Source organism: Cryptomeria japonica, chromosome 7, assembly GCF_030272615.1.
Source record: "Cryptomeria japonica chromosome 7, Sugi_1.0, whole genome shotgun sequence".
NCBI lineage: Eukaryota > Viridiplantae > Streptophyta > Pinopsida > Cupressales > Cupressaceae > Cryptomeria > Cryptomeria japonica.
This window is the reverse complement of record NC_081411.1, coordinates 44796416-44820982: the sequence shown is the minus strand read 5'-3', so window position 1 is coordinate 44820982 and position 24567 is coordinate 44796416. Positions and strand designations below refer to the sequence as shown.

General features: G+C 33.0%; 2 protein-coding genes across 3 annotated transcripts in view; both read left to right on the top strand.

The window, feature by feature from the left end:
- Positions 1-3035: 3035 nt before the first annotated feature.
- On the top strand, positions 3036-4149 carry LOC131046471 (uncharacterized). Its single transcript, XM_059209085.1, has 2 exons — positions 3036-3535; positions 3678-4149. The coding sequence occupies exons 1-2, from the start codon at positions 3133-3135 to the stop codon at positions 4034-4036; spliced, it is 762 nt and encodes a 253-aa protein (XP_059065068.1). The 5' UTR covers positions 3036-3132; the 3' UTR covers positions 4037-4149.
- Positions 4150-5288: 1139 nt separating this feature from the next.
- The window catches only part of LOC131046519 (uncharacterized), a 47793-nt gene continuing 28514 nt past the window's right edge, over positions 5289-24567 (top strand). The window contains exons 1-2 of one of the 2 annotated variants that reach the window (XM_057980278.2): positions 5302-5757; positions 6067-6572. In XM_057980278.2, coding sequence (XP_057836261.2) covers positions 5355-5757; positions 6067-6422 — 759 coding nt within the window. In that variant the 5' untranslated portion in view covers positions 5302-5354 and the 3' untranslated portion in view covers positions 6423-6572. Of the gene's footprint in view, positions 5758-6066; positions 6573-24567 lie in introns of those variants that run through there. The other variant, XM_059209129.1, reaches the window with a different exon arrangement.

The window sequence follows — 24567 nt, the reverse complement described above, 5'->3', positions numbered from 1 at the left end:
TGTCTAGTCCGGTTAGTGTTTGATGGGCTCAATTAGATGGTCATGGACAAATGGTGGCCATCCAATTTCACTTAAGGACAAGATCGATGGATGTGTTTTATTTTATCATTGAGGATTTTTATGAGGGGCTTTTTGGGCATTCTTAGCCATTCATCTGCATGTGAGGGGAGGATCCAGTGACTAGGATTCAAACTTGGAGTGATTGTTGGAATTCAAATAGGGGTTGTGTTTTGGCAACAATGCAACAAACTGAGAGGGGGGGTGAATCAGTTTTCTCTCAAACTCTACACAACTCAAGCTTAAATTCAAATCTGATAATAAATAGTAAAAGCATAAATCAACACCATATCAATACCACACATAACACCAAGACTTTTTATGTTAAAAACCCAGTTAAGGGAAAAACAATGGTGGGAATCTACCCACAAAGAGATAATACCCTATTAGCAGTAAGTGTAAATATTACAATGGGGAATGCACATGCACTCAGGCACACTACCTAGAGCTCACTACTAAAATGAAAAAACAAGGGCTACAACCTTGGGGAAGGCTCACTGCCTTACATAAAGATTTGGATTACATATGGAGGATCATGAACTGATGAAATAGCATCTTCTCATTCTTGGTTACCATTTTGGTTAAGCACATATACTCAAACTCTATTCTTTCAACTTCTTCACACTTCTCCTCTACTACTAAAAGATCAAATCAATATTTGCATACGCAAATACATCTCACATGAATATTTCATATATTTATACAAATCATCAACCTATATTTCAATTTCAGCTAAACCCTCTATACAAATTACAAAAAAATAACCTTGCATGCTACAACAATACATGTGGACCAAAACAATGTCGGCTAAGACATAGTCTAGACCTAAACCAACACTGTACGCAATAAATTCTTCGAAGAATTATGCCTCGGCCATTTACTTTGTGTATCATTATTATACTATTGCCCTAATTTTATTCTACTTATTGTTATGTTTAAGCTCCCTTGATTCATTTCTAACATACATATAATTAATACCTTGATATTTGGTTTCACTAGTTTGGTAAAGTCCCTTAAAGCTTTTAGTTTTACTCAATTTTGTGATTGTCAGCTTTAGAGGGGATAACATAATCTACTAATTGTTTTCATTCTTTATTATATCCATAGCAATGTAAAAAAATTTCTATGCTTAGCTTTGTGATTGTCAAATTTAGAAAGGATAATACAATCTACTTGTTTATAATTCCTTATTATTTCCCCTAGTAATATGAACATGGGTTTCAATTTTGGAAAGTGCTGCCATGAGTGAAGAAGTTAACACACATTTACAAATTTATATAAGAGAGTCCTATTCATAACTTTATATAACTACAAATTTCATACTATAGAAATTATGAACAAGGGATGATTGATTATTTCACTTACAAATTTACACCATTTCTTGACCTATCCTTTTAAAGAAACTCATTCTTAAATGATAAATCATTTACTAGTTTTATCCCATTGAAATCTACTTATGCATAAAACATTTAATAACATGATTAAAAGAGTCAAGACTACAAGATGTTGGCTTAGATTTATTTACCTTAAAGACGCTTCAATAAACAATATGCTTGTAATACTCCTTGATACATCCATATGTTCCTTATATAAGTAAAATGTAAACATATTCCGTAGAAAGGCTCAAGTATCCATTTAGAAAAAGCAAAGTCTTACATTCAACCACAAATGTGCTACAATAAAATAAATCAATATGAAATCAATCCATTACATTTGATGTATCCACCTCCTTTATGTGCAATAAAAGATACATCTAAAGCTAATAACAACCATACCTCCATTGGTCAAAGTTTTTCTACACCTTGTCACAAAATGGCCCTGAGTAATGATTTCATGATAAATACTTCTAGCCCTTCATTAAAATGTATGAAATCAAAAAATTAAGTTACTAAAAATTAAAAATTCAATTAAAATAGTAGACCTGAGTATGGTATCTTTAGAATCTATGTTGTGTACATCCCTTGACCAGGGAATATATCATATGATACAACCCCCACCATACCTCAAGACAAAGAAAAAAATGCAATAGCCTGATATCCTTCATGTCAAACTCAAAGACCAACTCCTCCTCACACTATTCAATGAAGTTTCATTGATGCCTATACCACTACAAAATATATCATGTGATAGTTGTAGGCATAGGACCACTATCCATGGCATGGACTATCAATCAATTTTATTATATTATTCATGTAATGGTATGTGTCTATTTAGATTCTTCAAAGGAACCTAATTATTTTAGACAGAATGAGGAAATTCAACAAAAAATTAAAACTTGTTAAATAACATCTATATGTAATTATATGATACAATGACTATTTGTACAAATCAAAATTCATTGACATCATTGACAACATAACTTCAATAATTCTTTATTTAAACTTATACTCGGCCAGATCATTTCTTTGTTGTGTTTTATTCTCTTTCCAACATCTAGCTTGACACTTCACAAGTAGAAAATATCATCAAATACATTGAGTTATGTCATAGTGTGCAGATTCTACTCTTGTAAGTTTTTTGTCTATCATGTTTTGTTGATTGAAGGCTTGTTTCGTGCAATCTAGGTAGCTTCAATTCATTCCAATCTATACTACAAAAAGAAAAAAACAAATAACAAGTATCTTTTGGTAATCCATAATATCAATAAAATTGACTTCAAGCTTTCATCTATAACTCTTATTAACAAATAGTATCGTTAAAAAAAAATTATCAAAACATGTATAAATTTAAATTATTATATAATCAGTTATATAATGTTAAAATATATTTTCATTTTAACCTTTAATTACCTATTGGCCTGACTATTGCACTTAGGAGTTTAGTTACGTTCATCCATCCAATGTTCTAGATAGAGTGGGTACACCAAACATTGTCTTGGCGTGACATAAGATGCGTCTAAATGCAGAATGACTGATGAGTTTTCTCGCAGGTGTTTATCATTGAGTCGTATAATTGTGGCTTTTGTAATTCTTTCCACAACCGTGTTTGACCAGAAAAACACAGGGCGTGATTTATTGCAATAAATATACATCTTATTCTGGTATCGCAATACTAATATCTTGATTACAGTTCAACATGGCTGTCGCAGCTCTGTCCACGACCTTCTCGTTCCTGAAAGCAGCGATGAACAAGAAGGAGCTCCTTGCGACGGGTCAAGCAGGGGACGGGCGAGAGAAAGCTCTGCTCAACCATGTCCTCACAACAGCTGAAAAGGGCAATCCCCTTTCCGTCTTAAATGTAATGGACGCCTATGCAAAGACCTCTAGCTGGTTCATGAACATTGGTGACGACAAGGGGCCCATTTTAGATAAGGCCCTTGAGAAATATAGTCCGGGGATAGTTCTTGAGCTCGGGACATTCTGCGGTTATTCTGCTGTGAGGATTGCTTCGCAGCTTCACAATGAGGGCAGTAAGCTTCTCACATTCGAGATGAACCCAGATAATTGCAACATCGCCAGGCGAATCATAGAGCACGCGGGTACTACATTTAGTTTACATAATAGTAGATATTAAAAGCATGAAGTTTCCAAAGTTCATGATAATGGCTTTGGTTTTTGTGTATATTCATGTCGGTAATAAATCACAGTGAATCTGATATTTGAATTGTCTCTGTTTGACAGGGCTGTCATCCAAAGTTGTTGTGGTGGAAGGCAAATTCAACGAGCGTCTTGAACTTGCCAGGAAATTTCTAAAGGACATGAATTCCCCTCATTTTAATTTCGTTTTCATTGACCACTGGAAAGACCGCTATATGCCAGACTATCTTATCTTGAAGGAAAATGCTATGCTGGGCAATGGCAGCGGAGTATGTGCAGACAATATGGGGGCTATCATGGGACCCGCCGACTTCAGGAAATATGTGAAAACGCATCCAGAAGAACTTGAGACATCTGAATTCAAAAGCAATGCAGAGTACCTGTGGTGGTTCCCAGACAGCGTCACTGTTTCTACCTTTATGCTACCCACTAAGTTGTATTAAATAATTCCTTACGGTCCACACTTTATGTATTGTTGTCCTTAACGAGTCTCAGTGATCAGAAATAATTTTGAAATATTGAAAAAATATTTTCATATTTTTTCTAATTTTTTCTACATGTTAGTAATTGAGATTTTTGAAGGTCTTCAGGGCATTAAATTCATAAATTTAACTTCATTGTCGGGTCATGTTTAGAACAATTGAAATTCTATTTTGAGACTTCAATGATTGAGCCCTAGATCTTAATGAATGTTTGGCTGAGAGACAATTACAATTAGGTTTCTTGACTCTAAGATTCAATAATGTAGATCACCCTTCTTTCTCATAGGAGGTAGGGATCTAGAAGTTGGTTGAGTGTTGTGCTTAGAATGGGGAAACATCATAGGAAAATCCTAAATTTTATGCTTAGAATATTGACGTTAATAAAAAACGTTGACCAACTTTAAATAGAAGACACGTTAAGTATATCTCATTTGATTTATTTGAATATAAACTTTCTCCATGAAATCTTTGAAGAGATCCATTTTAAACAAACCCTCTTCTAAGATCAAGTCAACAAAAACATGTTTGGTTTAATACACATAATATAAACTAGAGAGGCTATTATTTGTAAATTCTAGTTCATAGCAAAAGTAAACTAGCAAAATCCATCCAAATAAGACAAAAATCCAAATAGGAAAAAAATAAAACTTTCTTATAAGAGAGAATGAAATCTATAATCTAAAATGAGAAGACTAATAAAGAAAGGTAAAAAAATTAAGGGCAATAGCTTTACATGACTAGATTCAATAAAATGAAAAAGAGAAAAATAAATAAATAAATAAATTGATAAATTTTTTCACAAGGTCAAGAGGTGAATATTATGTAAGATCAAAATCTTACTAAACCAATTTTTAAGCATGATCTCATCCTACAAAATATCTTACTAAAAGTTTCCAATCAATAACATGCATTTCCAAATTCAGTAATGCGAAGAATCACAAAACATAATCCATTAATCCCTAATAGACTCATTAACCGTTCAGAGTAAAAGCTAGATACAATAATGATTGGATGGACAAGAAGTAGCTGTTACACGAAGCATTGTCTTGGCGTGACGCAAGATGCGTGGGAAACGCACTAGGGCTTTGATGATTTTTTATTTCCAAATGATAATCATGGTGTCATAAAAAAGTCGACAATAATCATGGGGTCATGAAAAAGTCGATAATGACGCCTTGCCTAACGGTCTTTGATAAGGGGAATACAGGTCGTGGTTCATCCCAATAAATATACATCCAATGCAAGGATCGCAACACTGATATCTTCATTACATTTCAACATGGCTCTCGCAGCTCTGTCCACGACATTTTCCTTCCTGAAAGCAATGATGAACATGAAAGAGCTCGTTGCGACAGGTCAAGCAGGGGACGGCCGAGAGAAAGCTTTGCTCGACCATGTCGTCAAAACAGCTGAAAAGGGCAATCCCATGTCAGTCTTGAATGTAATGGACGACTATGCAAAGAACTCTAGCTGGCTCATGAACATCGGCGACGGCAAGGGACCCATTTTAGATAATACCCTTAAGAAATATAATCCACGGGTACTTCTCGAGCTCGGGACATTCTGTGGGTATTCTGCTGTGAGGATTGCTTCGCAGCTGCATAGGGACGGCGGTAAGCTTCTGAGTTTTGAGATGAACGCAGATAACTGCAACATTGCCAGGCAAATCATAGAGCACGCAGGTACCCCATTTCATTATCTTAATTGCGTATATTAAAAGTATGAAGTTTTCACAGTCCTAATTGATATCATCGATTTTTTCAAGTGAATCTGTAATTTTATAATATAGATGTTGCAGATCTAACGAAACCACCATCGATTTCTCTCTTTTCTAACCATCTAATTTTGATGGTGGATACTGGAATCTATCTGAAACATCCAATCGATAAAATGACACATTTAAATCCAAACTTTGATGATATTTGTTGTGTATATTCATCCTGGTAATAAATCACATTGAATCTGATATTTGAAATATATCTGTTCGGCAGGGCTGTCGTCCGAAGTGGTTGTGGTGGAAGGGAAATTCAACGAGCGTCTTGAGTTAGCCAAGCAATTTCTGGAGGAGATGAACTCCCCTCACTTTGATTTCGTTTTCATCGACCACTGGAAAGACCGCTATATGCCAGACTATCTTCTATTGAAGGAAAATGGGATGTTGGGGAATGGCAGTGGAGTATGTGCAGACAATATGGGGCCCATCATGGCGCCCGCCGACTTCAGGAAATATTTGAAAACGCACCCGGAAGAACTTGAGACGTCTGAATTCAAGAGTAGTGCAGAGTACCTTTGGTGGTTCCCAGACAGCGTCACTGTTTCTACTTTCAAGCTACCTTCTCAATTGTAAATATTTCGTTGCAGTCTATTCTTAATAAATTGTATTTCTGCTGAACTGTTCTCTGTCAATCCTGAAAAGCATGAGCACTAGTTTATGCACGTCTGCCATGGAAAAGGGCTTGTCATAATAAAATCAAAACATGAATTATGTGTTTGTATACTTTAGTGATTGGCACAAGGTGGGGGAATCCGATATTTTAGTGCGTCTGGACCATTTTTAAAGTCTGAAATTGACAGTTTTTATTGAAGAAAAGTCTTATTGAAGTTGGGAATAAATCTTATTTCGTGTGATACAATCTTTTTAAAAAATAAAGTATATTTTGTTATAAAATATATAAATATATTCTTTGAAAGAGATTCTTCAACTAATTAATAATTTGACAAGACTTTCCTTGTTCAAATATTTCAAAAGAGATTCTTCAACTAATTAATAATTTGACAAGACTTGTTCATTATGGAGGAGGGTGGAATAATTGGTCATGTCTCTAGTTTTTATGGTATTTATTGATTTAAAGGTCAATAATTTTTAATAATATTGTACTAATAGTTATGATTTTAAAAGTTTTAATGATGACTACCTATAATTAAATGAAATGTATTCTATAATTGAATCATATGATACCACATTAGCACATCAATAAAACATCACTTATTACAGAAATATCAGTCTCACTTTTTATTTTGGCCTTTTTGGACACCATGACAAAAAGACTGAATATGTGGCATTATACATTGATGGCGTGATCTTGAACCCTAGTTATAAAAGATATTTGAAAAATAAGCTGATGCAAAAAGAATTAAGACATTTGAAATTTTTATGTAAAATTTTGAGAAACAAGAAATTAAAATACTCTAATACACAAAATTAAAAATGCTCCGCTATTTGATTCTCTCCTCTAATCAACCCATTATCCAAACCTTTCAAACATCACATGCCTGGTTGCTACACCTAACATCATTTCTTCTTCGACTGGCACAAGGTGCGTAGAAAATGCACATAAAAGACAAGTATTTTGATGAATTATTCACATCAGGTCTTCAATCATGCGCGACAGAAATTGCACTGCAGCAAGTTTTCTGACTATTTTCTACATAGGATGTCTTATCAGAACTTCAATAATTGACAGAATGGTTTATCGTTTTCTATCTTTTTAACCAAGTGGAATATAGTGGACTCCGAGTATTGCTTTTTATACAATGATCCTTAATAATTCTTCAACAGTACCTAATGGTCTTTCATCCACATTATTGACGAATCATAAATTAAACCCTCTGAATAACCTATAATGATAGCCGAGAAGGTTGAACTAACCTCTGTGATCTACAGTATGGTTTATTACACTAATTATTAATCTTATTCAAGGCTCAGAGCACTAATTATTTCAAAACAATACAACATGGCTCTCGCATCTCTGTCCACGACCTTTTCCTTCCTGAAAGTAACGATGAACATGAAGCAACTCGTTGCGGCAGATGGATGAGAGAAAGCGTTGCTCGATTATGTTATCAGAACGGTAGAAAAGGGTAATCCCCTCTCAGTTTAAAATGCAATGGAGACCTCTAGCTGGTTCATGAACATTGGGCATGACTAGGGACCCAGTTTAGATAAGGCACTTGACAAATATAAGCCAAGGGTAGTTCTTGAGCTCGGGACATACTGCGGGTATTCTGCTGTGAGGATTGCTTCGCAGCTGCACAACGAGGGTAGTAAGCTTATCACTGTTAAAATGAGCACAGATAACTGCAACATCGCCAGGTAAATTATCGAACATGCGGGTATCAATTTAAATCATAGAAATTGTGTATACCCATCTTAAATAGATCACATCAGAGCGTTTGATCTAGAATGTTGGGAGATGAAAAGTAAATCCTAAATATTGATAAATGTAGACTATATACAGTTGCCCAGTCCCCTTGTAGAAGCCAAATCTGAAGCTACAGTTAGAAGCCAAATCTGAAGCTACAGTAATAATTCTCAACAGTTTAGCAACAGTTGTATTGGTTAGTTTCCTCTGGCCATGATCATCCTTTTGTGTCCTCTTAGAAGCCTCGTGCCTCTAGCATGCTGCACATGTCTTCTCGGCCATGAGCTTCAATTGGGTGGAAATAAATCATATTAGATAGTGTAGCATTATAAATTGCAATCTTGTATAATTTACACCATCTTTTATGTCCCTACTTTAATGTGGTTCATCTTAGTTCTCCCCTAGGTCCGTTTTGGTCATTTTTTAGCTCAAATTTGATGCCTCCTGATTGTACGACTAAGTGGACCCCATCCTATGACTATGCCCTCTTGATTGTCTACTTGTTTGCCATGTTTTGGGAGGACAAGGGTGCTTGGGTTGCCCTTGTCTGGACTAGGAAGCCTGAGGCACCAAGGCACCATGATCCTCCTTAAATAGGCCCTAATTTCAATGGGTTTGTGCACTTTCCCTCCCTGATGGTTTTTGATCTTTGTGCCTCAATTTGATCGTTGGACATCAGCTTAACCTTGAGAACCCTATATAAGAGCATTCTTACTATTCATTTTCATCTGATACAATTGAGGTTAATCAATCTAATACTTTTAGACATCTATCCATCCATCGAACATTCATCATCAAGCATTCTCAAGCATTCAAAGCAACATTTTCATCCCACCATGTCCTTCAAGTATCATGGAGAAACAAATCTACAACAATCTTCATGCAAGCATGTGTGTTTGATTAAGTCATTCATGCTCATATTATGTTAAGTCATGTTATTGCACCGACACTTGTGATCACATCTACAGAGAATTGCATCATCACCCTCTAGAATCAACCATTGTAGATTTGAGGTATATCATTCAACATTTACTTCAATTTTTTCATGTCATATTTCAATTCAAGTCAAGGTTAATTCCCAAACTGAGTTTTGACCTAGGCAAACCCCCATCAACAAATATTTTTTTATTATTCTCTGTGTAGTAAATTGACCCCAGTGCCATTAGTAGGGAATTCAACAAAGTAGACAATGATAATTAGACCTAGTTTTTGAAGATGCAAAAAATGGAGGACTAGGTTGCTCCATAGTACTTGGTCATGAGAATTTATGACAAACTTCTAATAGGAAATTATATGTGTCATCCTAATCCAAACAAGATTTAGTTTGTCTGTATCCAATCTTTGGAGGGCCACATCACCCGAAACCTCTTGGTCTTGACAATTTATCGTCAGTTTTCTGTCATAGGTTCTAATCTATTTCCCATCCTTAGATTCAACTTTACACCTCTACAAGATATCTAGAACCTACTATTACAATTATTTTATGTTAAATTCTCACTATTTGTCCTAGATCTAGTATTGCAATTCAAACCTAATTCAAATTCAATTTCAAGTCAAACAAGGAGGATTAATCTGATTTTTATTTGGCCTTCTTAGGGTTGGATCAATCAAATTCAATCCCCCTTGTTGTGAGATGGTCCAATGAAATTAGTAGCTTGATTAATCTAATTTGTGAAGCCCTAATTTTAGCACCTTATAGATAGAAAATGAATGGGTCAGAAAAAGGTCAGGTAGAACATTGTAGCAACAATGAAATGTTTTTAGGTTTGACTTAAAGATGGTCTATAAAATAAACTCAATATAGTATTAGAATCATGTTAGGCTAAGAGGCCTAAGCATCTATAGAGTGAATTTCTATGATAGAATAGGTGGTCACATGGAGAGGAGTTTGATTCATGTAGTAGTTGCATGTCCTCTTACACAAGGTGATGTTGGGAAAGAAGGGAGGTTGCTTGTGCCCTAATCTACAATGGGGTCAGTCATCATAGTTAGTTAAACCATTATTTTTTATGGATAGGAGGTCCATTCCAATTCTATGGTAGTTATAACTAGATCTGACCAAAGGGCCACTAACACAATGCAACAAATTGAAGCTCCCAAATACCTATCCTACTCGATACATGGAAAATAAAACAAACTTCATCCTTTGTATCTTCATAGTACTGTTTATTCGTATATCTAAATAGAACACTAACAAACAAGATCCACATTAACTTAGGTGAACAAGATATGTTCCATTACTATGTCTTTTAGTTTAAAGAGTCTCATTTCTTTTGCATTCAACAATCATCATTATTCTCAAGAAAAAAGGTATGACTTAAATCTAGGATTTTTAGTTCCAAAGATTATAGATTAATGAATCTTCTTATTACATATATTTAAATTTAATGTTAACAATTAACCATTAAACCAAGTCACATTTAAGAACAACTAAATGAAACCATCTTATTTAAAAACTAATGATTTATTATTAAACGTAATGATGTTGAAGAGAAAGTAATATACCATTCACTATACTAAGGTAAAACATAAGGATTGGACCAACATCCCACCATCAATGTTTTAGTCTTTCCTGTGTAACTTTCCCAATGATGTTGTAGGAATTTACTTTATATAATTTTGTTGTTGTAGGAATTTAGTTTATATAATTTTTTTTTTATTCTATTCATACCTATATATCTTAAGCTTGATGTAATTTGCCTTGATTTTGGGGCTCATTTAGTTAAAACCAAAATTTCTTTGTAGGTTGATGTCAAGGTCACCATATTGTTTGCACATCAAAAAATATGTAAAACACATCTGGAAGAACTTGAGACTTGTGAATACAAGAGCAATGTAGAGTACCTTTGGTGGTTGCTAGACAGTGTCAAAGTCTGGCTTTAAACCATCCAATCAGATACACTGAATATTTTCTGACAGTCTACTTCATATATTTTATTTGTTCTATACTAACCTCATTCAAGAGGAAAACAAAAAATAAATGCATTACTTTATGTCAGTCCCCACTAAATATCTTTTTTATTTTTATTAATAATTAAAATTGTTATGAATTATATGATCATTAAATCAAATAGACATTGCAAGTTAGTAGATTGATACATAAATCCAAAGATATAATAAGTATAAAAATTAATTGTCACTTTATTTTACTTCCTATTTTTTTGTGTATATATATCACTTAAAAGAAAATAATATAATATATATGATGTGTGTTTTTTGGATCCTAAAATATCAAGCATAAGGGAAGGATTACAATAACTATGAAGTTCTAATAGTCTATACAATGTCAAAGACTTAAGTCATTAGTTAATATCTTAAAACAATTAGTAGAAGAAAATAAATGCACCTAGTTAAAGTTTAGGAAGTCATTTATACATGGGTACTATATAAAGGTGTATAAGATAAAAGACAATATGGTTGCAATAGAGGACCACATGTATAAATTATGAGTCTTTAGAGATAAAAAAATATATATATTTTTTCAATAAATTGTATATGCACATTGTTTTTTTTTAATAAAATCTATACACATCAATATTAATATTCATTAAGATACTAAATAAAATATTTTCACAAAAAATGGTGGATGGAATGACATTAAACCTAAAAAGGTATATACAAGTAAACAAGACAACAACAAAAAGTCAAATTGCAATATAGCTAAAACAATTGTAGAAGCAAGAAAATGAATGTACAAAAACCTAAAAAATAAACATTGTTCTCACATTTTCCACCATGTACCTTTTTTTTATAAATTATATAAATTAAAATAATTTATTTAATTGTACTAACCCATTTTCCTAATGTTCATTCTTTTACCCAGATTCCTAGTAAATAGTTGTTACATTTACTTAAAAATTATTTTCATTCTTATCTAACATGATCAAATTCCATCTTTTACACATTAAAATCCTTCAACAATTTAAAAATCACTTTTAATCTCCGCCCTCCATCTAACAACTAGTTAACCAACTGATCTATTTCATTTATCTCTCCATCAATCGTGACTATTGGTAAATACAAGAAAAAACAAATAAATTTACACATGATCAAAGGCAGGGCTGTCGTCGAAAGTGGTTGTGGTGGAAGGGAAATTCAACGAGCGTATTGACGAAGCCAAGCAATTTCTGGAGGAGATGAATTCTCCCTACTCTGATTTCGTTTACATCGACCACTGGAAAGACCGCTTTATGCCAGGCTATCTTCTATTGAAGGAAAATGCTATGCTACCTACTCAATTGTAGATATTTCGTTACAGTCTATTCTTAATATATTGTATTTCTGCTGAACTATTCTCCGCCAATTCTGAAAAGCATGAGCACTACTTTATGCTGAACTATTCTCTGCCAATTCTGAAAAGCATGAGCACTACTTTATGCACATCTGACATGGAAAAGGGCTTGTCATAATACAATCACAACATGAATCATGCGTTTGTATACTTTAGTGGTTGGCACAAGGTGGGGGAATCCAATATTTTAGTGCGTCTGGACCTCTTTTTTTAAAAGTAAATTTAAGATTGTCAGTCATAAGAGAATATTCAATCAATTATGCAACAAGACTTTCGTTGAAGCATCATGTTTCATAATTGTTATAATATTTATTAATTTAAAGGTCAATATTTTTAATAATATTTTATTAATTGTAATGATTTTAAAGTTATTAGTATTAATGATGACTATTCATAATTGAATGAAATATATTTTATATATAAAAAATAAATCATGTGATGTCACATTAGCATACCAATAAAACATGACTTATTACACAAATATCAGTCTTTTTTTTTGGTCTTCTTAGACACCATGACAAAAAGAATGCGCATGTGACATCATATGTTGATGATGTGGCCTTAAATCCTAGTTATAAAAGATACTTGGAAAGTAAATTGATGCAAAAAAAATTGTAACATTTAAAATTTTTACATAAGATTTTGAGAAGCATGAAATTAAGAATGAAATTAGAATACTACTATTTGATTCTCTCCTCTGATAACAAGCAATGAACCAATTATCCAAACTTTTCAAACCTCACGTGTGGTTGCTATTCCTAACATCATTTCTTTTTCTTCGAATGGGACAAGGTGCGTAGAAAATGCACATAAAAGACAAGGATATTGATGAATTATTTACACCAGGTCTTCAATCGTGGGGGACAGAAATTGCACAGCAGCAAGTTTTCTGACTAATTTCTAGATAGGATGTCTTATCAGAACTTCATTAATTGACAGAACGGTTTATCGTTTTCTTTCTTTTTAACCAAGAGGAATATTGTGGACTCGGAGTACTGCTTTTTATACATTGATTCTTAATAATTCTTCAACACTATCTAATGACAAATCAGAAATTAAATCCTCTGAACAACCTATAATGACAGCCGAGATGGGTGAACTAACCCCTGTGATGTATAGTATGATTTATTACACTAATTATTAATCTTATCCAAGGCTCAGAGCACTAATTATTTCATAACAGTACAGCATGGCTCTCGCCGCTCCGTCCGCGGCCTTTTCCTTCCTAAAAGTAATGATGATCATGAAGGAACTCGTTGCGACAGGTCAAGAGGGAGATGGGTGAGAGAAAAGATTGCTCAATTATGTTATCAGAACGGCAGAAAAGGGCAATCCCCTCTCAGTTTAAAATGCAATGAACACCTATGCAAACACCTCTGGGTGGTTCATGAACATTGGGGATGACAAGGGACCCATTTTAGATAAGGTCCTTGAGCAATATAATCCAAGGGTAGTTCGTGAGCGCGGGAGATTTTGCGGTTATTCTGCTGCGAGGATAGCTTGGTAGCTTCACAAGGAGGGCAGTAAGCTTATCACCTTTGAGATGAGCACAGATAACTGCAACATCGCCAGACAAATTATTGGACTCGCAAATATCAATTTTAATCATAGAAATTGTATATACGCAAATCAAACAGATCACAGAGTGTCTGTATCTGTGTGATCTGGAATGTTGAGAGATGAAAACTACATCCTAAATGGTGATAAATGTAGAGCATATACAGTTGCCCATTCCCCTTGTAGAGGCCAAATCTGAAGCTGCAGTAATAATTTTCAACAGTGTAGCAACAGTTGTATTCGATAGCTTCCTCTGGCCATATTCCTCCTTTTGTGATCTCTCAGCAGTCTCGTGCCTCCATCCTCCTGCACAATATCTTTTCAGCCAAGAGGTTGAATTTGTTGGAAATAAATCATATTAGATAGAAAATGGACGGGTTGAAAAGGGTCAGGTAGAACATTGCAGCAGCAATGGAAGCCTTTTAGGTGCGACTTATAAATGGTCCATGAAACAAACTCAACATAGTACCAGAATTAGGGTTTTACTTATAGGTGGTCTATGAAACAAACTCAACATAGTATCACAATTTAAGAGACCCAAGCATCCATAGAATGACTTTCTACAGTAGACTAGGTGGTCACAAAGCGAGGAGCTTGATTAATGCAGTAGATGTCTAGCCCCTACCCTTATATTGGATCACACGAAGTGATGTTGGCAAGGCAAGGAGGCTGCCTGTGCCCTACTCTACAATGGGTTCAGCCCTCTTTTTTTCATAGTTGTTGGCTAAAGAGACTTCTCATTCTTTCATCTATAGAGAATTCCAATATGTCCAATTTTATTACAATTATAACAAGTCAGACTATGTTTTGGACCATTTCCATTCCTTTTAATGTTTCACTTGCACTTAACAACCTTGTGCCCAACCTTGCTACATGCATAGAAATATCTATTGAATGACCGGACATTTCTACCATAGCATGTAGTCACATATCCCTTCTATACCATCCTACTTCTGAACTCACTCGCCTTATGTCCAAATTTAGTGCAAGTATCTAGCATTAACCGTTGAATGAATGAGATCTAATCCAACTTTTGTATTCACAAGCTCTATGCCCAAATTTATTACTTGAAAAATGATTACCATTAAATTTTGGTGATTACCTAATTTGAGTAGGCCATAATGAAACCTTGTTAATCTTTGTTTGAATCTTTTAATTCTTCATCGACCTTTTCCTTTCCCTCATCTCCTTTATTAAACCTCTTAGAACTTTCATCATTTTCAAATCCGAGTACACCTTTATCCTCGTTTTGCTTCTAAGTATGAGAATCACACTAATTACTTCACTTCCATCTTTAAGCTTCAAACCCTTGTCAATTTGTTTTTTAACCTCTTTTAACTCGTTTTTTAACATATCCACTTCTTCCTCAAGTTTGAAGCATTCTTCAAATCAGACATGAATCTTTGTTTCAAGATCATCAATAGCCTTTCTTTAGCCTTTCTTCCTTCATCAAGTAGGTTTCTCAAATAGGGGATCTTCTCTTCAAGTTTCTTACACTTATTTCTACTTTCAATTAGATCTGCTAGAGCTTGTCTCAATTCTCCATTCATGTCTACCATAGCTGTCTATGCTATTAGTTGCTCAAGTTTGTGCTCAAGACTTTGTAATTAGTATTTATTCATTCTTTTCTCCATGCCTATTGGTTGTCTCTTTATATGTAACTCTTTTTGCTTTGTTTCAATAGAAAACAAGACAGATTTCTAATTATTATTCTATTTGTACATACACAATACAGTAGATGCAAGTTATGAAGATTCCTTGAGTTGTCTACACTATTAGTTGCTCAAGATTGTGCGCAAGACTTGCAATTACTGTCTTATTCATTCTTTTCTTGGTAATCTATGGTTTCTTCTTTATATGCAACTCTTTTTGCTTTGTTTCAATACAAAAAATATATAGACTCTGGAAAATAAATGCCAACAAATTATATCTTTATTTATTTCAATGTTTCATGTTTTCTTTTTAAAGTTTTTTCAAATTTTAAGTTTTCTTTTTTCATTCTTTTTTTGAATGCGTATTATTGATTAATAAATAATTATATATATGTAATGCTAGGGAAGATTATTGAATGTATACTATCTAATCGAGTATTTTAAAACAATTATGAATTAAAAATAAATTTAATTGATATTAAAGAAATTTGATTTTAGTCCATAACTAATTTCATTACAATATTTTATTAATATATTATATTTCTCTTTAACTAATCTGGGTCAAGCTTGAAAAGTATGAGCACTAATTTATGCAGGCCAGCCATGGAAAAGGGCTTGTCAAAACATCAATTATGTGTCTGTATACTTTAGTGGTTGGCACAAGGTGGAGGAATCCAACAACAATGGTACATCTGGGACCTCTTTTTAAAGTATGAAATTGACAATTTGTTTATAGAAGAAACACATTTATTAATTTTTGAAAAGAATAAGACTACAACATAGACTATTGACCAATTTATGTTTGTCTTGTATATTTTCTTAGTTGTTAAAATATAATTTCAAAATGTTAATGTAAATTAATTATTTGAAACTAGAGTTATTTTAAACCTTATTAGTTCAATAGAAAAAATTACACATTTGAAGGTTGAATAAATATTAATTTTTTAGTATGATTCAATTTTATATTTAAAAGTTAATTTTGATTAGTAAAAATAAGACAAATGTTTATGATATTTTATAAATTAATGTAGTGTAAAATTGATAGGGACTATTTCACCATTGATGTTTAAGTGAAATATAAAATGATTCCCTCCTTCAATCTTATTTGATGTGACATAATCATTTTTAAAAATTAATTATATTTTAATGTAAAAAACTTAAATAAGTTCTTACAACCATCAACATTATAAGGAATGATGCCACGATGATGTTCAAGGTATTGGAAAATATAGAACAACAGAAATGAAATAGACAAAACAAAAGCATTTGATGCATGCATCTTATTGAACAAATAATACATATTTATACAATAGTAAAGACAAACTACTTCCCTACAAATATATAATTTTAAAAATGTAATTTTAATCTAAGTTTAAATTTCAAATACAATTTTTAAATAAATTATTATCTATGAAAATTATTTGAAAAATAGAAATTGAAGTACCAAAGGTGAAAGTAGGAAAAAGCCTAGACATAAGCAAAACTCAAATCAAAATAATGCACTGAATAAATGGATGCCATACTTAATTGCAGAGGGCTCTATATGCATGCGTAAAAAACTGGACATTCATAATGGTAACTGCTAGAACAGTCAGAAAAAAGTGTTAAAAAGGAAACATTTTCTTCAAATGTATTTAATAGATTGAAATTCTGGCTGGACAATAGAAAAACGGTCGTTCTGAAATGAGACACCTGTTTGTTGAAGCACTGGTTACATTTTTAATAAAAGAGGTTCGAAAGTCTTTGACTCTTAATCCAAAAGAATACTTGTATTCTTATATCGAATAGCTAGAATGATTTTGTGAATCAAAACACTTAAATAAAAAAAAATTAAAAATTTAACTGTAAATAAATCAGAACAGAATCTTCAACTAATAATGTCAATCACCACTCACTAGACTTTTGTTGCACACTAATAATGTGTGATGAATTAGTTACCTAGACCTTTCAGACCTCACATCTTTGGTTACTATTCCTAATGTTCATCTTTTCTTCTTTGAACACACAATATGCATAGAAAATGCAAATAAAAGTCCGAAATTTTGATAAATTATTTACGTTAGGTCTTCAATCATGACCACAGAAATTTCAGAGCAGCACACTTTTACTAATATCTTCTAGAAGGGTACTTTATCGACTAGAATTGATAGAACGGTTTATGGCTTTCTTCCTTTTAACCAAGAGGAATATTCGAATATACTCCACTGATTTAGAAGTATTGCATTTTATAGTTAATTATTTTTGGATGGACTTTATCTATGTTATAGATAAATTAAGAATTAAACCTGCAATCTGAATTACATATAATGACAGTCAAGACTTTTATTCATATTATAAACAAATTAAAAATTAAACTTGTGATTCGAATTATCTATAATGACAATCGATTTGAATGTCTTATCAACATTATGAACAAATAAAAAAATAAGCCTATAATCTGAACTATCTATAATGGCAGTGAGACCTTTATCCACATCATGAACAGACTAAATATTAAACATGGAATCTAAACTACTTATGATGATAGCCTACTCGAGTTCCTTATCCACATTATTGACAAATTAAGAATTAAACCTGCAATTTCAACTATCTATAATGACAGCTGAGAACATTATCCACATTATGAATAAATTAAAAGTTAAGCCTGCAATCTGAACTATCTATAATGATAACCTACTACAATGTACCTTATCCAAATTATGGACAAATCAAGAATTAAACTTATAATCTGAACTACCAATAATGAGAACCGACACCTTTATCCACATTCTGACCAAATTAAAAATTAAACCTATAATTTGAACTGCCTATAATTACAGTCACTCAGGTGCCTTAGCCACATAATAGACAAATAAAAAGTTAAATCTATAATCTGAACTGTCTATAATGACTGTGGAGATCTTTTTACATATTATAAACGAACTAAAAATTAAACCTGCTGCCTAAACTACCTATAATGACAGCGAGTCGAGTGAACTGACCCTAGTGATGTACAGTATGGTTTATTACATTAAATATAAGTCTTATCCAAGACTAACATTTTCATTTCAGTTTAACATAGCTCTCCCAATTCTGTCTATGATTGAATGGCTTAAATCACAGATATTAAATTTTGACTTCTATATTTAAAAATGTCAAACACTCAAAATTGACTGACATTCTTAATATATTAATATATTACTTAATGTGTAGGGTTTAAGGTCCACGGCCTTTTCCTTATCTGAAAGCAGCAATGAATACGAAGGAGATTGTTGTGACGGGTCAAGCAGGGGACGGGCGAGAGACAGCTTTGCTCGACCATGTCATCAGAACGGCCGAAAAAGGCAAACCCCTTTCCGTAAAAAACATACTGAAGACCTATAATGCAAAGGCCTCTAGCTTGCTCATGAACATGGCATGCACATTGGCGATGACAAGGGACACATTTTAGACAAGGCTCTCGAGAAATATAATCCAACGGTGGTGCTTGAGATTGGGACATATTGCGGGTATTCTGCGGTGAGAATGCTTCGCATCTGAACAAGGAATGCAGTGAGCTTCTGTCTTTTGAGATAAGCGTAAAGAGCTGCAACATCGCTAGACAAATTATCAATACGCAGGTATCACTTTTAATTGCAGGAACTGTGTATAATCATCTTAAATAGATCGTGGAATGTCGATATCTGCGTTATCTCAAATGTTCGGAGATGAAAAATACATCCTAAATGTTGATAAATGCAAAGTACATAGAGTTGGCCAAAGCTGAAGCTGCAGTAATAATTCTCAACAGCATAGCAACAATCGGATTGGTTGGTTTCCTCTCAGTAGTCTCTCACCCTCATTCTCTTGCACCTTGTTTTGTTGGAAAATGGTTACATCCGGATCGAAGATGGATTGAGAACAAAAGTCCAACTAGCTCAGAGGTTGAATATTCGAGCAGCAAATAAAAGTTTTTGTATAGGAGTCTTAGTTGATCCGTAACAAGCTCAACATAGTATAAAAGTTATGTCATGTTAGAAACCTCAAATATCTGTAGAGTGGTTTATGGAAGCCACACTCAGATCAAAGATGAATTAGTTTCAAAGGGGTGAGTAGTTCAGTTGTAAAACACTCCAGTAGTAAATGGAGGATCTTATGTGAAAGGTCTTGTGTTTGAGTCCTATCTAAAGAAATTAGAAATTATAAAGACAGACAAATTGTATAACAATAAATATATTGTTTCTTAACACACAAGATTCATTTATTCAATCTTAGACACTACAGAAACTTCTTGATCATATGATCTAGCAGAATATTCCAGCAGCAAATGAAAGGTCCTAGGTTTGAGTCTTATTTGATCTATAAAAAGCTCAACATGGTATAAACGTTGAGTCAGGCTAGCAGCCCATCTATAGAGTGGCTTAAGGGGAGTGTTGGAAATAAGACACTAAGATCAAACATGAATTAGTTCCAAAGGGACACGTAGTTCAATGGTAGAAAACTCCAATAGTAAATCAAGGGTCTTAAGTTTGACTCATTACTGCAGAAGTTAGAAAATACACAAATAAATTGCTATAGCAATAAAGAGATTGTTCTTTAACACATAGGATTCTTGTATTCAATCTCAATCATTACAAAAACTTCTTGATCACATGATTAAGGACAACCTCATCAAATGATTAGAGAAAAAAAAAATCATTGCAATGGCCTCACTATACAAAGATCTTGGACAAATTGAAAATTTACTAAAAGTAGAGGTAGTCACAATCAAATACATGCAAAACTCTAGTTTAAACTATCTAATTTTATCCTCAAACAAGATAGTTGTTATCATGCCTAAAAATTGTGCATGCATTCTCCTTGTGCAAGTAAGAGGAATTACAACTTATGCCACAAATAACTAGTCCATGAAAAGCTCAACAAATTTAATCTTTTGTATCCTCATAGCTTTTGATGTTTCAAAAGGTTTCATCCTCAATTGTTCTCGATTCTCAATCACCTTTGACATGAGGTAAGGATGAATTTTCCCTTTTGGATTTTCACATGTACTTCCAAGTCTATAGAGGTTGCTAGGTCTAAGGGATCCCTTCCCCTGCATCAAGGGCTCATCCTACATTTCTATATGTTCTATTTGAGTTTAACCCCTTCTATTAGCCGTAATATTAACCTCCCTGATGCTGGTTCGGGTCTAGTTCTTAGTCTTGAGAGTTTGGTCAAGCAATCTACATTTGTTGCTACTACGAAACCTCATATGATGCCTACTCGGGTTTATCCCTCTCAAAATTCTAAATCCAAGACCCCTTTGGGCCCCCTTGTTGGTAAAAGCTCTGCTAAAAAAATGGTCATTGTCAAAGAGGAATCAAAGGACATGACCTCTTCTTGGTCTACAGGGTCTTATTGGGCCTTGGATAATATTGAGAGTAAAGAGGCTAATTCCCCATCCCCCCAAAATCCTCTCCCTAGAGTGCTTTGTTTAAGGAGGAATTTCTCCTCTTCGCAGCTAAGGTTAAAAAACTTTGTGAGTGGTTCAACAAATATGAACTAGCTATCCACTAGCTACTAGGTCAATTTGAGGTAAAAAAAAAAGTAGATTAATAGGCTCGAAGCTACATTAGAAGTAGAGTTCAAAACCTCTAGTTGGGTGATTGATGAAAAGGGGCAGAGGGCTTGGATGACAGTTGGGAAGTTTTCGACGATGATTAAGAAATTGGAAGTACTGGACAACTCAATTAAAGATCTCATAGAAAAAATTAGTCAAATGAAGAATGTGAATGACTTGGTTGATATGGTGGAGATTCTCTAGGCAAATTAGGGAAAATTGAGGTAGACTATAGAGAACATGTTTGGCCAACATAGGGAAATTATAGTGAAGAACTTTATTGCTTAACATGACATTCAAGATGAGATTTCAAGGAGGTGGGCCAAGAAAAGTAGACATTTGGAGTCCCCATCTATAGTGAGGATGGAAGTTACAAGTATCTTTCAAAGGTAAAAGCCAGGCAAGACTCTCCAAATATTTCCTTCAGGAAAGATTCCTCTAAAAATCTCTTTATGCTGCAAATGACAAAGATATATGTGTGGATAACAAGTTAGAGTTCTCTCCCACCCAATAAGTGATTGGTTCGTTCTTTAGGTGCAAGAATATTTCCTTTCGTTGTTTTGCCGTGTTTGGTGGTTTGTTTTATTTTTTGGGTTTGTTAGTGTTAGTGGTTTTTGCTAGGTCTATTTTAGCTGTGGATTTTTGGTAATGGGTTGTCACTCTTCTCGAGTCCTTGGTTTTTTCATCTTTTTTTTGTGGTTATGTAAGGTTCTAGCCTCTCCTAGTTTAATATTTTTAGAACATTGTCTATTCTTAAACATTATTCAATTGAATGGTTAAAGATAAATTTTTCATTTTATTTATTTATTTATTTAATGAAAATAGCTATAAAATTGGTTAAATAGTATGTTGTTTAAATAGAGTGATAAGGATTAAGATCCACCTTAGCCAACTGAACAAGATAAGTTTCGTTATTATGTCTTGGTAGTTTCAATAGTCTCCTCTAGCCATCATCATTTTTCTACTTTTACTAATTTTTGGCCAGTACCTATCTTCTATATTCAACAATTATTAGAATTCTTAGAGATTAAAAAAAAAGGAATTAACTAGGATCTTAGATCCTTTTCTTGATAAATACCTTAATGAATCTTCTTATAACCAATATTTAAATATGATAAATCGTATTCTCAAATATCTATTTTATAAAAATATACTTATAGCTAAGCATTAGAATAGGTGACATTTAAGAACAATTAAAATACTTTTCTTAATAATAAAGTTTAGAATGTTGACTAAGTAATCGCATAATTTAAGAAATAATAATTTAACTATTAAACACAGTGATATTGAAGATTAAATAAGATACCATTCATGCAAAATTCTAGTTTAAACAATCTATTTTTATTCTCAAACAAGACTATTTTTGTCATGCCTAAAAATCGTGCATGCATTTGCCTTATGTAACTGGAAGGAATTATAGCCTATGCCAACACTAACTGGTCCATGGAAAATTCAGAAAAAAATAGCCTTTGTATCCTTGCAACATTGTCTATTTTTAAACATTATCTAATTGAATGGTTAAAGATAATTTTTATTTTTTTTATTAATTTTATGAAAATGGGCTATAAAATTAGTTAAGGAATATGATATTTAAATAGAATGTAAGGGAGTGAGACTTAGCTTAGCCCACTGAACAAGATAAGTTACATTATTATGTCTTGATAGTTTCAACAGTCTCGTTTGGCCATCATCATTTTTCTACTTGTACTAATTTTACTAATTTTGGGCTACTGCCTTTCTTAAGCTTACAACAATTATTAGAATTTTTGGACAAAAATAATAATTGTAACCAATCTAACTCCTTAACAATTATTAGATCTTTTGATTGAAAACTATTTAATGAATTTTCTTATTACTTATATTTAAATGTGATAAATTGTAGTCTCAAATATTTGTTTTATAGAAAAAATTAATAGTTAACCATTAATTTTTTTTGTTTTTTTTTATTACTTTAATAGGGAAGACTCCCTGAATCCTAAGAAAGAAAGAAAAATAAAGATCAAACAAACAACCTCAGGAATCACATAGCTAGGCAACCAACAATCAACAAGAGTCTAGCCCTCAGAAGCAATAAAAACAAGCATACTGATATAGTTGTGCATAATCAGTCTACCATAATATCTCCTACCAAGTTTGAAAATACTAGCATATGACTGATATAAGTTCATAACTGTAACAATGTCCATATTTAGAATTAACACTAACATACTAAGAAGGTACACAAGTCCAATTATCCATAACTCCATAGTATTTAAATAGAGAAAAATTAACCAAACGAGACCATAACTAAAACTATCTACACTAGAATTTGAAACTAAAACTATCAAAAAAATGCATCGACCCAATAATAGCCTAATCATCCTTGATGAGATTCCAATTCCTAGCCAGTTTCTTCACCTGCTCTTTCTAGTCTTTAGGGCTTGGGATGACCTCCTTCTTTGAAATTAAGTGATATTTAAGAACAACAAAAATACTTTGTTTAATAATAAAATTCAAACTATTGACTAAATAATCATCTTATTTGAGAAATAATAATTTAACTGTTAAAGAAAATGATGTTGAAGGGTAGCTAAGATACCATTTATTATGATGGGGATAAAACACAAAGGCCGAACCCACCTCCCACTTTTGATTCTTTTTTCTTTCATTCATAAATTTTTCAATGACATTGCAGGGCTTTAGTTTGTTGAATTTTGTCTTTATTCTATCCAAATCTAGATTTCTTAAGCTTGGGCTAATTTGCCTTGGCCTATTTGTTTAAAACTACAACTTTTTTTGTAATATGATCTTACATTCAATTGGGTATTACTAAATTGTAAATTTATGTAAAAAATTGTGTGCATTTAGTAGGGCTATCATCCAAAGTTATTGTAATGGAAAGAAAATTCAATGAGCATCTTGGCGTAGCCAAGCAAATTATGAAGGAGATGAATGCCCCTTATTTTGATTTCATTTTCCTAGACCATTGGAAAGATGACTATATGTCGGACTATCTTCTATTGAAGGAAAATGTGATGGTGAGAAATGGCAACGGAATATGTGCAAACAACATAGGGTTCGTTTCGTGACCTACAGACTTTAGGAAATTGATAATAACATGGATCTAGAGAAATTCAAAATAGAGCTCCATAATTGCATTATAATTACCTTCAATATATAGGAAAATACATATTAGTTCAATGTTTGTTGTAGCATAGTGTTAGTTGAAACATTTATGATGAGCAGTAGCAATGTGGATGGTATGGATTGTGAATATGACTGTGAGATGTTTTAAATGAAAAATATGGTCTATG